Here is an 18691-nt window from a genome sequence, read left to right on the forward strand (position 1 = left end):
TTTCAAGCCAATTTAATCGTATTATAGAGAGAAGCTGTACGTCAATGAAGATGAAAGACAACATGGTAGTTCCCATCTACACTATGGTCGCCTTTCTCAATGATCATGATGACGGCAGTATTCTTCAAGTCATCTTTCTGTGGCGTGATAACAACTAAAAAAAGTGTCTTCAAAGCACCCCCCCCCCCCCTCTGACCCTCCGAGAAAAGTTATGGTAGTGGAGAGGAGTTGATTTCATGAGACGAGCAGTGTGACCTCTTTGTCCTTCCTCCACAGACCATCGTGCACTGAAATTTCAATTTAAGTCTCATTTGGCCACCATCCAACTCCTTGCATCTACATTAAACTCTATCACTTTGTGTCGAAAAACTTCAGGGTGCCACCCTCCATTCAGCTGTAGGTAAATGAAGATGAAAGACAACATGATGATTGATGGTAGAGTCCTCACAAATAGACTGATAATTCTCCACCATTCTGAAGGTCATAAATGGAACACAACCCACTTGTTCACTGTAAATAACACTACCCCATGTTGCATTGCTGCGGCCAACATGAAGCCATGGACACCACGTTCTGTGTGCTGTTTACAGGTGCTGCGCCCCCTGGCGTCGTGGCCGCTGGGCTGGCTGCTGCTGTGCGTGCTGTTTGAGGAGGAGGGAGGGCGGCTCCCGGCCGACTCCCTCGAGGTGCACCACGCCCTCTTCAAGTGCATCGTGCGCCGCAGCCTGCACAGCAGAGGCGTCGAGCTGCCACCTGGCTCCGACCTGCCGGGCCACTGCAAGAAGCTGCTTGCAGAGTTCGGCAAGCTAGCACTTTCTTGCATCAAGGAGGACCGCTACACTTACACCGATGCTGAGATACGTGCGCACTGCCACGGGCTCGAGGTCAGTCTCCTGCATCTGTGTAGGGATTGCATTTTGTGCTTGTACTTACTATAACCGTGTTTAAACACCAACAAATTCGTCATAAATACTTAATACTTGGAATGCCTTATAATGTTTCTGTGTTCGCTCTAAAATTTATGGTGTAAAGGATAAATGATTCAAATGGCTCTGAGCACTATGGGACTCAACTTCTGAGGTCATTAGTCCCCTAGAACTTAGAACTAGTTAAACCTAAGAACATCACAAACATCCATGCCCGAGGCTGGATTCGAACCTGCGACCGTAGCGGTCTTGCGGCTCCAGACTGCATCGCCTTTAACCGCACGGCCACTTCGGCTGGCCTGTAAAGGATATTGTATCTTAGTAATGAAAAGAAATTAGTACTAACATTTTCTTTGTATGTGGCTGTTGTCATCTTGGAAGCCAACTGAGAAAAATGTGTGTACGCTTTCGTATGTATCCTAATGTCCTATTGTTAGCATAATAATCGTTTCACTATGTCTACGTGGGAGAGAATAATAACTCATCGGCACTTTCTATGCATGAAAGTGCTCTAAAGCAATTCCTTGCATGTAGTACTGCATAAATCTCTTGGCATATAATAGTCAGTATTACTTTGGTCTGATATTATCCCTTTTAAAACAACAATTTCTCGCTTTTTTTTCCTTCTCTCTAGATGACATCATTTAAATCGTTTCGCTCATTCTCCCAGAGTGTTCATACCAAATTAGTTATTTCTTTCAACTGAATTATCATTTTTTGTTCTCCTCCCATAGATTCTCTCGTGGTCTAATTTCACATACGATCCATTGAAGATATGCTACTGTTTCCCTTCCAGAAGTCCAATTCGACATGAATAACCTCTGGCCTTATGTCTTGTTCAAATCGCACTTATCTGCCTTATGAAACTTCCTGGCAGATTAAAACTGTGTGCCCGACCGAGACTCGATTTCGGGACCTTTGCCTTTCGCGGGCAAGTGCTCTACCAACTGAGCTACCGAAGCACGACTCACGCCCGGTACCCACAACTTTACTTCTACCAGTATCTCGTCTCCTACCTTCCAAACTTTACAGAAGTTCTCCTGCGAACCTTGCAGAACTAGCACTCCTGAAGGAAAGGATATAGTGGAGACATGGCTTAGCCACAGCCTGGGGGATGTTTCCAGAATGAGATTTTCACTCTGCAGCGGAGTGTGCGCTGATATGAAACTTCCTGGCAGATTGAAACTGTGTGCCCGAACGAGACTCGAACTTGGGACCTTTGCCTTTCGCGGGCAAGTGCTCTACCAACTGAGCTACCGAAGCACGACTCACGCCCGGTACCCACAGCTTTACTTGTGCCAGTATCTCGTCTCCTACCTTCCAAACTTTACAGAAGTTCACCTGCGAACATTGCATAACTAGCACTCCTGAAAGAACTAGCACTTCTGTAAAGTTTGGAAGGTAGGAGACGAGATACTGGCAGAAGTAAAGCTGTGGGTACCGGGCGTGAGTCGTGCTTTGGTAGCTCAGTTGGTAGAGCACTTGCCCGCGAAAAGCAAAGGTCCCGAGTTCGAGTCTCGGTCGGGCACACAGTTTTAATCTGCCAGGAAGTTTCATATCAGCGCACACTCCGCTGCAGAGTGAAAATCTCATTCTGGAAACATCCCCCAGGCTGTGGCTAAGCCATGTCTCCGTTATACCCTTTCTTTCAGGAGTGCTAGTTCTGCAAGGTTCGCAGGAGAACTTCTGTAAAGTTTGGAAGGTAGGAGACGAGATACTGGCAGAAGTAAAGCTGTGGGTACCGGGCGTGAGTCGTGCTTCGGTAGCTCAGTTGGTAGAGCACTTGCGCGCGAAAGGCAAAGGTCCCGAGTTCGAGTCTCGGTTGGGCGCACAGTTTTAATCTGCCAGGAAGTTTCATATCAGCGCACACTCCACTGCAGAGTGAAAATCTCATTCTTATCTGCCTTACTTTGCTGATACAGTGCACAGTCGAATTTTATATTCTGACAGAGGCTTAAGTCAACACATTTGTGGGAAACTGAGAAGAAGTGCTTAAATTGTAGAGTAACATTATATGACATTGTTATTGGCATTTTTGTGTTTCGTGACGCAAATGCGATTGTCAGAAAAGAAATTGAATTTTTAATGTTATATTTTAGTAATTAAATGATAGAAACTGATGCTTTTCTAAAAAAAATAGATGGTCTACAAAATACACTGAAATCGTATACTCCTTTTTCTTCACATTAACATAATATTAGTTGCATACGGTATAACACGAACAGTTATATGTTTAATAACACTAATGGATCATTCTAAAACAATAATCAGTTTTTGACAATGCACTCACACATTCTCTTGGCTACCGCCCTTTACAGCCCAAAATGTCTTCTTATGTAGGTATTCATCACGCAAATAACGTCGACATATTTTCACATCCTTGATTGTACTGGACTTAATTGGAAGTTCTCCAGGTGGATGCGTTAGGTGTTTGGTGCACACGCTGGAGGCCCAGGAAAATAGTGTGACTAATCAGTCCATTAATCAGACAGATGCCACAATACAGCCCTTCAAGTGTGTTGTGTAAAATATGGTGCAAAACCTGCTGATAGGGAATGTCAACTTCACATGTCCTCCATTACTTTGAGCATCTTCAGAAATTTTTATCTTCCTGTAATACACCTGCCACAGTGACATAAAGACCAGTATTTTAAAAGCAGCAACCTCCCTTGCAAAAAGTTCTCCTAGTTTCGAACTCGTGAGAATCGACTCTGTGACATCATGCATAGAAAACAATCTGCCTTGTTTCCTTTTTCATTTTATAGTGCTAATATCCATATGGCTGTGCAAAAGCTGTGTCCTCTCACTAGGAATGAATGTGGAATCTCCCAGAATCGGTTAGGTACAATGAAAATGAAAGGAGAGGTCGTGTGTCTAGAGCCACCTGTCGGTAGACCGGTCGCCTGGTGCAAATCTTCTGATGGGGATGAGATGATGATGACAACACAACAGCCAGTCCCTGAGCGGAGGAAACCTCCGACCCAGCCGGGAATCAAACCCGGGCCCCTTTGCACGGCATTCCGTCGCGCTGACCACTCAGCTGTCAGGGTGGACCAGGTACAACACAAACCTGGTGAGAGTGTGATTCTTATCTCGAGCTAAGCGGTCGTCTGAGAACAGATGTTGTTCGGTGTATTCGTGAGAGTCCTTCCTCAAAAGTAGGAGTCACCTATTCCCGCAACAACAATTCACATACACATGGCTACTCTCTCTGGCCGCTGGGGCCTGGTCATAACGGATCACGCAGCATTAAAATAAATGATGGACTTAAACATACCACTCCTTCCCCCTGTGAGCTTTATGGCTTCGATTTCGAACTAATGCACCATCCTTGGAAAATGCACAGTAATACAGATAGATTAAGTCATAAGGTACACGTGGTGGAGTGTGTTGGCATTTCTGCAAACAAGAAGCGAAAAGCATGGGCCACTGACAAAAGCTGTCTGCAGTTCCTGAACGAAGCTCTGTTCTGCGCTGAGGACAGAGTATTGTACACCAAAGTGCGGACAACGTATAGTCCTGCTGGAATGCTTGCTTGACAATGTACAGAGCCAGACTCTGTCTTAGCAGGACAGAGGAGCTGCTGAACCACTGAATGATGCATTGTGAAAAATTATTGGTGGAAAAAGTGTAAACAGGATGCATTGAAAAGATTGCCAGACAGTAAGAGACTTTTGACAATAAATCGCCTCTTTTCACAGTATTGATCTATATTGCCACACCAAATCAGCAGGTCTGACGGTAGCTCAGGTGATGTTTACTGATGGGGTTTTAAAGTTTGGGTCAGTGGAAAAAGTGAAAACTGATCAGGGCAGGAATTTTATGTCCAGTCTAATGAAACAGTTGTATCGGTATTTGCAGATTTGGAAGTGCAGACAAGCGCATTAGAGTTCCAGCTGAATGGGGGACAGAATAGGTGCACAAAATCTCTGGGAAAATGTGAAGTTATTAAGCGAATAGTCGTTAGAATGGGTGGGACGCTCAAATAACATATGTGGCGGCAGCCTGTAGCTCAACTATGCATCCGACTATGAGATTATCACCATATGAGGTCTTCCCCTTTCAAATTGTGTAAACGTCAGCTGTACATAAGTTTGCTAAGAGATTCAGGGGCATATAGCGGCATGCTAAAACAGCGAATACAAGAGCTGTAGACTGGCAGGAAGGCAAACAAAAACAGATGGCCAAGCTACCAATGTACCATGTCAGGCAATGGGTAATGTCGCGTGACCCCTTTAGTTCGAAAGAGAAGAAAAAAGAATCCATTACACGATACCAAGTAACTGAAAAGACCTTTCCAGTGAACGCAAAGTTAGAACTACCAACTCATAACAACGTGGTTCTGATAGTGCTACAGAGGGGCCGAGCGAATGACGCCTCTGCACGATGTCAGGAATCGTCTGGAAGCGCTAGTGTCGCTAAGGAAACACGATTATTCAGTGAATCGTTTATTGTGACAACTTAACAAAGGGTGGTGCACTATTGGCGTGGTTGCCTCCTGCCCTGGTCACGGACACACTCTGTCGGACCCAGCGCCAGTCCTTGAGCCTGTGTGCCAGCGAGACGTCGTTCTTCTGGCGTCGATGCGGATGCCGAGCCCATTCTGGTACAGTGTGGATGGCCGCTACCGGCTGAGGGGCTGTACTCGATCCCTCTCGTTGCCTCTTCTTCGCTGGGCCACCCCATCCGTGGTGTGGTGTAGGCGGCAGGCGTCGAACTCAGTACTGCCGGCCTGTTCGTCGTCTTCCGTCCCACACTCAGAGTGCAGCACCTGGTGCTGCACCGCTGCTGGTCTGCTGGCAGTTCGCCAGCTCTCCCGTCAGTAGTGGCTGGTGTGACGCAGCACTACGTTCTCAGTGGAGTTCAGCTCTGCGGCACTCCGTGGCTGGCTGGTACCGTGCTGGTTGATCTGAGACAGGAATTACTAAAACAACGTGCTCACGGAACGGAATGTCGTCGACACGGGCTCCATCGTTCCCATTGACCTGAACTGTTGTCATCTACTTCGAGTTGGGGCTCCGGTATTTAAAGAGTTCTGTGAGGTGTGGTTTACTAGCGATGACTACATGTGGCCTCGTTGTTCTTCCACCCTTACCTCTCTTAGCAGCTACTTAAATTGGTCTACGAGTGTTGTCCCTAGCCGTGGCTATTGCTTCTTGTGTCATTCCACCGCGTGTCCTCTGTTTTCCCGCTGCGTGTGCTCCCTCTCACTCAGCTGCTGCAGAGCTGCACACTGTCAGACTGTGCTGCCAGTCTGTCTTCTGTCTTGCATCACCCTGCTTCCTGGTCCGCGCTAATCGTGGCGCAGCCAGCCAATCTTACGTCATGGTGGCTGAACTCCGTTATTGTTTTATAACTTGGAAACCGAGCTATTCTGTGCCGTAACAGTCCAGTGGCCCGAGAGGCCTGCCTGAACTGCCGACAGCTGCTTCAAAAGGAGGGTAGCGGTGGGGAAGAGATCAACGGTACACCTGGTGGAAGGAATGAATTATTCCTATTCGTAATGCCTTGAGGCCATGGATTGACTTATAAAGTGCTTTGTCATCTACCTCTATCCTGTTCCATGGGGGTGTACGCTTCTGAAGAATTTCGTGCGACTGAAGGTATGTTACATATTATTTGTGCCAAACATGAAGTCCTAAAAATTATTTTCCACCACAGAGCTGCTATAGTGAGAAGCCGACTCAGTCACAGGTATGTCCTACAGACTTGATGTGTGTGGTCCCAAGGTCATGAGACTTCTATCTCTTCTTCACACATAAACCTGCAGATTATTGTCCTTAGGAAGTGATTACAGGTGAAAACGAATACTTTGAAACGGTAGGCTCACATTTCCTTTTCTCGGTGGCAGAACTGGCAGTTGTCATCTGCACGTGCTACACCTGGGGACGGTTAAGTAACACGCAACGGATATAGCTCTAACGGCAAAATCTAATAATCAGTGGGATTCGTTGTGACATATCCATCCCTCCTTCTAGCTATCCGGCTCCATTACCAAAATCACATCCTTAAATACCACCTTTTCACTACTCTACTTACCCGACTTTCCCATCCAAATTTTTCCTGGAGAAAACCTGACCTAACTGAACGCTTCCTTCGACTCAATATTTCACGCCTCACTGGACAGAATGGTCGTAATTCGATACAGCAAATAGTTGAGCTTATAACACAGTAGTTTAGCGAATATCAGTACAGAAACATCACGTGGGGAACCTACACGTCAACGACACTTGTAATTTTGCTAATAATAGGCACTGTCTATTGCTATCTCAAGCATAGAGTCGCACAGACTCCATTCCTACGTGTCTTCCACATGCAGGCTTGTACCATTATGTTATTAGCATCCATGAGGAAGAAGTATCGCTGCTGAGGACTTGCAAATGAACACTTATAAATACGAGGGCAGTTCAATAAGTAATGCAACACATTTTTTTTCTGAAACAGGGGTTGTTTTATTCAGCATTGAAATACACCAGGTTATTCCCCAATCTTTTAGCAACACAACACTATTTTTCAACGTAATCTCCATGCAATGCTACGGCCTTACGTCACCTTGAAATGAAGGCCTGTATACCTACACGGTGCCATTCCACTGGTCGATGTCGGAGCCAACGTCGTACTGCATCAATAACTTCTTCATCATCCGCGTAGTGCCTCCCACGGATTGCGTCCTTCATTGGGCCAAACATATGGAAATCCGACGGTGCGAGATCGGGGCTGTAGGGTGCATGAGGAAGAACAGTCCACTGAAGTTTTGTGAGCTCCTCTCGGGTGCAAAGACTTGTGTGAGGTCTTGCGTTGTCATGAAGAAGGAGAAGTTCGTTCAGATTTTTGTGCCTACGAACACGCTGAAGTCGTTTCTTCAATTTCTGAAGAGTAGCACAATACACTTCAGAGTTGATAGTTTGACCATGGGGAAGGACATCGAACAGAATAATCCCTTCAGCGTCCCAGGAGACTGTAACCATGACTTTACTGGCTGAGGGTATGGCTTTAAACTTTTTCTTGGTAGGGGAGTGGGTGTGGCGCCACTCCATTGATTGCCGTTTTGTTTCAGGTTCGAAGTGATGAACCCATGTTTCATCGCCTGTAACAATCTTTGACAAGAAATTGTCACCCTCAGCCACATGACGAGCAAGCAATTCCGCACAGATGGTTCTCCTTTGCTCTTTATGGTGTTGGGTTAGACAACGAGGGACCCAGCGGGAACAAACCTTTGAATATCCCAACTGGTGAACAATTGTGACAGCACTACCAACAGAGATGTCAAGTTGAGCACTGAGTTGTTTGATGGTGATCCGTCGATCATCTCGAACGAGTGTGTTCGCACGCTCCGCCATTGCAGGAGTCACAGCTGTGCACGGCCGGCCCGCACGCGGGAGATCAGACAGTCTTACTTGACCTTGCGGCGATGATGACACACGCTTTGCCCAATGACTCACCGTGCTTTTGTCCACTGCCAGATCACCGTAGACATTCTGCAAGCGCCTATGAATATCTGAGATGCCCTGGTTTTCCGCCAAAAGAAACTCGATCACTGCCCGTTGTTTGCAACGCACATCCGTTACAGACCCCATTTTAACAGCTCCGTACAGCGCTGCCACCTGTCGGAAGTCAATGAAACTATACGAGACGAAGCGGGAATGTTTGAAAATATTCCACAAGAAATTTCCGGTTTTTTCAACCAAAATTGGCCGAGAAAAAAAAATGTGTTGCATTACTTATTGAACTGCCCTCGTAATATGAGCCAAAGACTGACAGAATGTGTACGAAATGAACTGTAAAAATTTGACTGCTCTGCCTGGCGACAAAAGTGAAGCACCCAGAACGGCGGGAGGAAATGGAAGGTTGTGAAAATATGCGATGTCATTTCAGATATGACAAAATTTGTCAAATTTACGAAGAAATTGGCAGATTGAGCCCACGTATCAGCAAGACGTTGAATCTCCTTTGCCTTGCATACAAGCTTGATTCTGTTGGGAAGGGTGACATGTAGCTGTCGTATCCTCTCCCACAGCCGTCATAAATGGCCCTCGATGTTCTAGACGCTGGCACTGGAATGGCTTTGAGATCGGAGCTGGCCCAGCACATGCTGCTACCACTTAAATATACGGATACGCAATCTTAACTGAAATCTACTATGAATGTTATTCTTCTTCGTATTTACACGTGTATTTGCAGGAGAGCCACTTTAATTATTGACGTGTTTTCCCTGGGGAATGACTCATCAGTTCACTCAATCTGCATCCCCAGATCTTGTCTAGAATCAAATATTCTAAAAAATATAGCTGTTTCTACTATTTCACTAATATTTTATTTATTTCTACTTTTATTTTATTTAATTTCGCGTAACTTGCTGAAATGTAGATAATGTAGACTGGAATTTAACGAGTTTAAACAATTTTGCAGCAAGTGCAGCTACTTGGTACGAAAATAGGGGGCACACAGCTCGACCGTAAGACAATATCAGTTAATATTTCAGATAAAAGAAAACTGGCATTCTACGGATCGGAGCGTGGAATGTCAGATCCCTTAATCGGCCAGATAGGTTACAAAATTTAAAAAGGGAAATGGATAGGTTAAAGTTAGATATAGTGGGAATTAGTGAAGTTCGGTGGCAGGAGGAACAAGACTTTTGGTCAGGTGATTACAGGGTTATAAATACAAAATCAAATAGGGGTAATGCAGGAGTAGCTTTAATAATGAATAAAAAAATAGGAGTGCGGGTTAGCTACTACAAACAGCATAGTGAACGCATTATTGTGGCCAAGATAGACACAAAGCCCATGCCTACTACAGTAGTACAAGTTTATATGCCAACTAGCTCTGCAGATGATGAAGAAATTGATGAAATGTATGACGAGATAAAAGAAATTATTCAGGTAGTGAAGGGAGACGAAAATTTAATAGTCATGGGTGACTGGAATTCGTCAGTAGGAAAAGGGAGAGAAGGAAACATAGTAGGTGAATATGGACTGGGGGGAAGAAATGAAAGAGGAAACCGCCTTGTAGAATTTTGCACAGAGCATAACTTAATCATAGCTAACACTTGGTTCAAAAATCATGAAAGAAGGTTGTATACATGGAAGAACCGTGGAGATACTAGAAGGTTTCAGATAGATTATATAATGGTAAGACAGAGATTTAGGAACCAGATTTTAAATTGTAAGACATTTCCAGAGGCAGATGTGGACTCTGACCACAATCTATTGACTATGAACTGTTGATTAAAACTGAAGAAACTGAAAAAAGTTGGGAATTTAAGGAGATGGGACCTGGATAAACTGACTAAACCAGAGGTTGTACAGAGTTTCAGGGAGAGCATAAGGGAACAATTGACAGAAATGGGGGAATGAAATACAGTAGAAGAAGAATGGATAACTTTGAAGAATGAAATAGTGAAGGCAGCAGAGGATCAAGTAGGTAAAAAGACGAGGGCTAATAGAAATCCTTGGGTAACAGCAGAAATATTGAATTTAATTAATGAAAGGAGAAAATATAAAAATGCAGTAAATGAAGCAGGCAAAAAGGAATACAAACGTCTCAAAAATGAGATCGACAAGAAGTGCAAAATGGCTAAGCAGGGATGGATAGAGGACAAATGTAAGGATGTAGAGGCTTGTCTCACTAGGGGTAAGATAGATACTGCCTACAGGAAAATTAAAGAGACCTTTCGAGAGAAGAGAACCACTTGTATGAATATCAAGAGCTCAGATGGCAACCCAGTTCTAAGCAAAGAAGGGAAAGCAGAAAGGTGGAAGGAGTATATAGAGGGTTTATATAAGGGCGATGTACTTGAGGACAATATTATGGAAATGGAAGAGGATGTAGATGAAGATGAAATGGGAGATATGATACTGCGTGAAGAGTTCGATGGAGCACTGGAAGACCTATGTCAAAACAAGGCCCTGGGAGTAGACAACATTCCATTAGAACTACTGACAGCCTTGGGAGAGCCAGGCCTAACAAAACTCTACCATCTGGTGAGCAAAATGTATGAGACAGGCGAAATACCCACAGACTTCAAGAAGAATATAATAATTCCAATCCCAAAGAAAGCAGGTGTTGACAGATGTGAAAATTACCGAGCTATCAGTTTAATAAGTCACAACTGCAAAATACTAACGCGAATTCTTTACAGACGAATGGAAAAACTGGTAGAAGCGGACCTCGGGGAAAATCAGTTTGGATTCCGTAGAAATGTTGGAACACGTGAGGCAATACTAACGTTACGACTTATCTTAGAAGAAAGATAAGAAAAGGCAAACCTACGTTTCTAGCATTTGTAGACTTAGAGAAAGCTTTTGACATCGTTAACTGGAATACTCTCTTTCAAATTCTGAAAGTGGAAGGGGTAAAATACAGGGAGCGAAAGGCTATTTACAACTTGTACAGAAACCAGATGGCAGTTATAAGAGTCGAGGGGCATGAAAGGGAAGCAGTGGTTGGGAAAGGAGTGAGACAGAGTTGTAGCCTCTCCCCGATGTTATTCAATCAGTATGTTGAGCAAGCAGTAAAGGAAACAAAAGAAAAATTCGGAGTAGGTATTAAAATTCATGGAGAAGAAGTAAAAACTTTGAGGTTCGCCAATGACATTGTAATTCTGTCAGAGACAGCAAAGGACTCGGAAGAGCAGTTGAACGGAATGGACAGTGTCTTGAAATGAGGATATAAGATGAACATCAACGAAAGCAAAACGAGGATAATGGAATGTAGTCAAATTAAATCGGGTGATGCTGAGGGGATTAGATTAGGAAATGAGACACTTAAAGTAGTAAAGGAGTTTTGCTATTTAGGGAGTAAAATAACTGATGATGGTCGAAGTAGAGAGGATACAAAATGTAGACGCAATGGCAAGGAAATCGTTTCTGAAGAAGAGAAATTTGTTAACATCGAGTATAGATTTAAGTGTCAGGAAGTCGTTTCAGAAAGTATTTGTATGGAGTGTAGCCATGTATGGAAGTGAAACATGGACGATAACCAGTTTGGACAAGAAGAGAATAGAAGCTTTCGAAATGTGGTGCTACAGAAGAATGCTGAAGATAAGGTGGGTTGATCACGTAACTAATGAGGAGGTATTGAATAGGATTGGGGAGAAGAGAAGTTTGTGGCACAACTTGACTAGAAGAAGGGATCGGTTGGTAGGACATGTTTTGAGGCATCAAGGGATCACAAATTTAGCATTGGAGGGCAGCTTGGACTGTAAAAATCGTAGAGGGAGACCAAGAGATCAATACACTAAGCAGATTCAGAAGGATGTAGGTTGCAGTAGGTACTGGGAGATGAAGAAGCTTGCACAGGACAGAGTAGCATGGAGAGCTGCATCAAACCAGTCTCAGGACTGAAGAGCACAACAACAACATTTCAGATAACGTTGGTCGTTTGCCAAATTGTGTGTGTGTGTGTGTGTGTGTGTGTGTGTGTGTGTGTGTGTGTGTCATCACACTTGTACGCTGTAGTTGGTTTTCCTCATCTAGAACTAACTGTTTTGTGACGCAATTTAAGAGCACGCACCAATACTGTCGCGACACACACACTGCTTCGATTAGGTCGTTTTCATACAGCTTTTGTGTTCTCTCCTGAAAGATGTCGGTCTAGTACAGTTGTAAAAGGCTGATGCCATTCTTGGTATCGGCATGCAGAATGAGTCGAGTCGACATCCAGACTGGTGTTGCACGTGTTGTGTGGGGCACAGATAAAGAGGTGTTGCTCTTAAGTGTTTACGAGCGTTGTCCTGTTGGTAGATGGGACCAGGGTATTACCTAAGGGTTCAGGTCATCTGTGATGTACTCCTGACATAAAGCCTTGCCGAGGGGTTCTCCACGCCACAACGCCAGGGGGACACCGACATGTGCCTCCAAAACATTGGCATATCGTGTACGGTATTTAAATGTTTGTCTATCATATTTTGTGATGTGGTGGTTGGGTTCCAGCCCAACATTTTCCTAAACAAGCGGGGAAGACCGCCTAAAGGCGTACTCAAGACTGGCCGCGACGCGCCTCGCATTCTCCCTCTGTCCGTCATGTATGTAAATACACCTCTCTGCCCAACTGCTGTCCCCTTCGGGTATCTTCTCTAGAGTCACGTAAGTACAACTACACTACCGGGATATAGTGCAAAACCTTAAAGGAAAAGGTAATTTGTTGACAAGTGATGTGACAGACCAAGTGCTACATACATGTCACAGTAAAAGCTGCCCAGTCTCATCAGTACGCAGTGTGACTCCTTTGTGATGCCAACACAGGCTTGTATTCTCGCATGTAAGTGATTGTAAAGGTGCCGATTGGTACCCTGCAATAGACTGTCCCGAGCATCCTGCGCCTTTCGTTGCAGTTCGGCAACTGTCTTGCAGGCCCTGGAGAACGAGTAACTTCTCGCTTCATCATTTCCCATTCGTGTTAAATTGAAGAGAGATCCAGGGATATTGCTGGCCAGCGCAGTTGTCGTACACCACAAAGAGCATAATGTGTTGCAGCAGCGGCCATATTGTCCTGGTGAAGAAGCATGTCACCTTCCCGTCGAAGAAATGGCTGTAGAAATGTAACAGGCGCTGCTTAGTTTACAATTCTGAAACGCCAAATGTAACCGCGAGTAGTGTCGTGAGTGAATACAGTCTATAAAAGGTCAATCCCCACGTGTTTGCCATACACGTCTACGTCCACACTCACAGACACCAAAAAACAAAAGAGGGTCGTTCCACTCTGCAGCTGACTCTCGGGGGACCACCAGAGTAGTCGTTCTTGGCAGTGTTACGGTGTAAGCAGCAGCCCGGACAGCGGTACTCGTGCTCTTTGTTGTGATGCAAGCTGGCGGTTCTCAGTGGCCCCTGACGGCACAGCAGGTGCAACAGGTGATTGGATTTCGTCACTGGATGGCCTTCGGTCAATCATTGCTGTTTGTACGATGCGTCGATAGTGACGCGAGTCTGTACCGTGTGGACATCCAGATCCTGGTCTACAGGTGTGGGGATGTTCCACAGACTGCTGCTGACTGCGGTGACTCACCACCGATATATTGCACCCAACACGTGCAGCAACCCATCGATGCACCCATTTAGCTTCTTGCATGCTCACAATACAAATCCGTTTGAATGGCTGAAGCCGTTCAACGTATGTACTAGTCGGTTGGGCACGGTTGTAACCTAGAATAAATGCTGGAAATACTGTTAACCTCTAAATTCAGCACAGTTACTGCCTGCAGAGATATCACTGAATGTGCTCAGACCGACTTCCTGTACGCCGTTTGGTCGCCAATGTCCATTAGAAATGACAACCCCTTAGTATGTACATATCCCTGGTCCGCTGAACACAATCCTTAGGGCTGTCGCATTTTTTTTCAAATTGTGTATACATGTATGTATTTTTTTTTTCAAATTGTGTATACATGTATGTGATCAAAAAGTCAGTATAAATTTGAAAACTGAATAAATCACGGAATAATGTAGATAGAGAGGTACAAATTGACACACATGCTTGGAATGAGATGAGGTTTTATTAGAACCGAAAAAACCAAAGTTCACAAAATTTGCGACGGATGGCGCTGGGCAGCAAAACGTCAGTGACTGCGCATGACAATCGTGTATAAAAGCAGCTGTAATGAGAGAGAGAATCAGATGCGCCAGCAGTCGCATCATGTTGACGTTGCCTGAAAAGGCGCTTTTAGTGAAGCTGTATTATCAGAATGGGGAATGTGCTAGTTCAGCGTTACGATCCTATCGCCGTAGGAAGGGGTTCGAACGGGTAAAGGTCCATTGGCAAATGCAGCTGTGGCGAGAATGATATCGAAGTTCGAAGCCACGGGTCGTTTAGACGATAGACCCCGTAGTGGCAGACCGAGCACGAGGCGTAATGCTGCTGAGACAGTTCAGGAAGACATGGAGACTGTAGCGAGTTCGTCTATGCTCGGGGAAGTCAGCGCTCGTGCAGTCGCACGTCGCACCGGCATTCCATACACTACTGTTTGGTAGGCACTTAGGCGTACCCTACGATGCTATCAGTAGAAAATCCATCGGCATCATGTACTGTTACCTGGCGATTTAGTGAAGCAGAAGGCATTTGCGGTGTGGGCGTTTCAAAAGATGGCGGAAGATGAAGATTGGTTGAGTAACGTGTTGTGGACCGACGAAGCTCATTTCGCGCTACGAGGGTCTGTCAACGCCCATAACTGCAGAAGTCGGGCTACCGAAAATCCTAAAACTGTCGTGGAAACTCCATTGCACGACGAGAAAGTCACGGTATGGGTTGGATTTACCACATCTACCGTTATCGGGCCTTTTTTCTTCGAGGAAATGCGTGATTCTGGTTTTGTAACTGCTACGTGGCGGGTGAGAGATACGTCGATATGTTACAGAATGGCATCATCCCCAGCCTGGCTGATAAACACCTGCTGGAACGTACGATGTTTATACAGGATGGCGCTCCACCGCATATTGCAAGACACGTGAAATATCTCTTGCGCGCGTCGTTTGGTGATGATCGTGTGCTCAGCCGGCACTTTTGTAAAGCTTGGCTTCCCAGGTCCCCAGACCTCAGTCCGTGCGTTTATTGGCTTTGGGGTTACCTGAAGTCGCAAGTTTATCGTGATCGACCGACATCTCTAGGGATGCTGAAAGACAACATCCGACGCCAATGCCTCACCAAAACTCCGGACATGCTTTACAGCGCTTTTCTCAACATTATTCCTCGACTACAGCTATTGTTGAGGAATGATGGTGGACATATTGAGCATTTTCTGTAAAGAACGTCATCTTTGCTTTGTCTTACTTTGTTATGCTAATTATTGCTATTCTGATCAGATGAAGCGCCATCTGCCGGACATTTATGAACTTTTGAATTTTTTTGGTTCTAATAAAACCCCATGTCATTCCAAGCATGTATGTCAATTTGTACCTCTCTATCTACATTATTCCGTGATTTATTCAGTTTTCAAATTTATACTGACTTTTTGATGACCTGGTATATATTTGCGCTGAATTTTGGTGCAGATATTCCCCTCTAAAATGCAAGAAATAGCTAGAAGTAAGTACGGTAGAAGACTGAGACAGTGATGTGCGCGCCGACTGGACACTGTGATGTTGTCGCGGCAGGTGCTGGAGATGGGGTTCCTGCGGCGCGGCATGACTCTGGGCCAGCGCCCCGACCACTACACGCCGCTGGCGCGCAGCCTGGCCGACTTCCTGGCCGCCTACTACCTGTCGTCCGTCGTGCACTACGCCAACATCCTGCGGCGCGAGCTGGACGAGCTGCCCGGCCTGGCCGCCTCCGCTCCCGCCGCCCCCGCCACCCCCGCGGCTGCCACCGACTCGCCCACCGTGGTCGTCGTGCGCTTCCTCGTCGGGCTGCTGGGCCGCAAGGCGCACCTCGTCTTCAACCAACTCTGCCCGCTCGACTTCCCCACCAGGACACTCTTCAGTCTGCTCCAGGTACTGCCGCCTGCCACCTGTAGCTTTCCACCTGCTACCTTCCTCTGGGCTAAGCACAGTCACGATAGGACTTTCCCTGACAGCGCAAGTGCCTAACGACTCCTGACAAAACATCAAACTTCTGAAGACAGATTACTGTTTGGGTAGAAGGGGGATTCGTGGTTTGTTACTTCTTACGGTATCTCCACTCACTCTCCAAAACATAACTGGTTCTCACACCTCACATTCAACGTGTGACACATGCCTATGACTTTTATAATAACAACAATAGTATTTGTAACTAACATATGGTTATAATTAAAGTGCAGCTACTAGCGGGGGCCCAGTATCGGCTGTAATCATCGCATCGGAGCGGAACTTGGTAGATATAATTTCGCGTTAATATGGAGCCGATTTACACTAGAAAAAAAATTAGTTCCAGTTTTAGCCAGCAGGCATAAATCTGCCGCTGTACACTGTTTGTGTGACGACATGACACGCAGCCTGTATTTGACAAGCCGTAACGTGGATGCACGGTGTGGCCATCGAGAGCGCAACGCCACCTGTGAGGTCTGAGGAGGTGTCCGATTTCGTTAAGTGGTTTGAAGATGACGCTAATGAAATTGGAAAATGTTGTGTGTTGCCTGAAAGAGGAAGGCGTCCTATCCTGACCGTGCAGCACCCGCCCCGCATGCTGGTACCGCTCGTGCAGTGCCACGGGAATTGCCTGTGCCGTGGTCAACACTACAGAAAGCTTTCGGTTATTTTACACTCGTAAATGAGAAGTCTTTGCTATTAGATTCAGAAGCATCCGACATTTCAACGCAGTGAGTTACTCTGTTCTGTTAATGAAATAAATAAATGAACTCGTATCCAGAAAAGATCTAGACGGCGCAGCAACTGAAATCTCATGATTTGCAGCAACATTCTGAATTTGCTCTTCGGTTTCTCGCAGGATCTAATTGATTACGAGCGCTCAGGCAATATTCTGTGGAGCCGCGAGGCACGTTTTACACTACAGCGTACATAAATACACAGAACTGTAGAATGTGTAGTACTATTAAACTGCGTATTGTGCGCGAAGAGCCACAGCACTTGTCGTATGTGAGTGTAGGTTGTGGATTCACAAGTATTATTATTCTCATTCCGTTATACATTGAAAAGTATACACCCAGTGGGTCTGTCATGCGTACCGTAACGTCAGCGCGCTATCGAGACCTCTTATCCAGCATGTGATGCCTGCTTTGGAAGGCCACAGCTGTGTGGAAACACCTCATGCCACTCGCCCAGAGAAAGGTCTGCCTAATACAACCTTCCGTAGACGTGTTATCTCCGGGGGTTTTAAAGATGCGTGGCCTGAAAAATCACCTCATCTGAAACCCTGTGACTTTTGGCCTTGCGGTTCTAGGCGCTCAGTCCGGAACCGCGCGACTGCTACGGTCGCAGGTTCGAATCCTGCCTCGGGCATGGATGTGTGCGATGTCCTTAGGTTAGTTAGGTTTAAGTAGTTCTAAGTTCTAGGGGACTAATGACCACAGATGTTAAGTCCAATAGTGCTCAGAGCCATTTGAACCATTTTGGCCTTGTGGATAACTAGAAGAATGCGTTTGCTAGGGGAAGGCTCTCTGAAGGCTAGTATACAGGAACACCTTGCTCAGATCCCACTAGAATTGCTGCGAGCAGCTTTTGAACACATCGTTTTACGGATGCAGCATTTCGTCGATGTCTCCGGTGCTCATAGTCACGCTTAGTAACAAAATCATTACGAGTTTTTCATTTTTTGACATTTTCCTAATCCATTATATATGGAAACATTTCTATAGATCTTTCTTGGATTCACAGGGTCATATTCGAACTCGGTGCACAAAATTGGAGCTAATTATTTTCCAGCTTAATTAGAATACCTTTCTAGTTTCGCTACCATACGATAATTACAGCTCGCACTGGACCTCTGTGAGTAGTTGCATTTTAATTATAACCACCTGGTATATGAAGGGGGATGAGGGGGTGGACGAAAATATGGAAACAACAAAAATACAACACATTACCTTGCCTAATAAGCTTTAGGACAACGGTTGCCATTCGTAACAGCTTCTAGCCGTCTCGGAATGGATAGATACAGGTCCAGCATGATTTTCAACGGAATATGGTTCTATTCTTCCTGCAAATTCAGGGAACGATGATGGTGTATAGCGATTATGCACACTTCTCTCCCAAATAGACCACAAAGGTTCAATTACATTGAGATCTGGTGAGTGTGGTGACCATGGGAGATGCTCACAAAACCAGTCGTGGGCGATGCGAACTCTGTGAGGAGGTGACCTGTCTTCTTGGAGCAGACCATCGCCATTGGGAAACAAACAT

General features: G+C 45.4%; 1 protein-coding gene across 1 annotated transcript in view; it reads left to right on the forward strand.

Annotated features, from left to right (window-relative positions):
- Nucleotides 1-18691, forward strand: part of LOC124612548 — a 161828-nt gene that overhangs the window by 52120 nt on the left and 91017 nt on the right. Inside the window, exons 5-6 of the mRNA XM_047140821.1 lie at nt 591-884; nt 16013-16348. Of these exons, the coding sequence (XP_046996777.1) occupies nt 591-884; nt 16013-16348 (630 nt within the window). The remainder of the gene's footprint in view (nt 1-590; nt 885-16012; nt 16349-18691) is intronic.

This window comes from Schistocerca americana, chromosome 4 (genome assembly GCF_021461395.2).
Source record: "Schistocerca americana isolate TAMUIC-IGC-003095 chromosome 4, iqSchAmer2.1, whole genome shotgun sequence".
Taxonomy (NCBI): domain Eukaryota; kingdom Metazoa; phylum Arthropoda; class Insecta; order Orthoptera; family Acrididae; genus Schistocerca; species Schistocerca americana.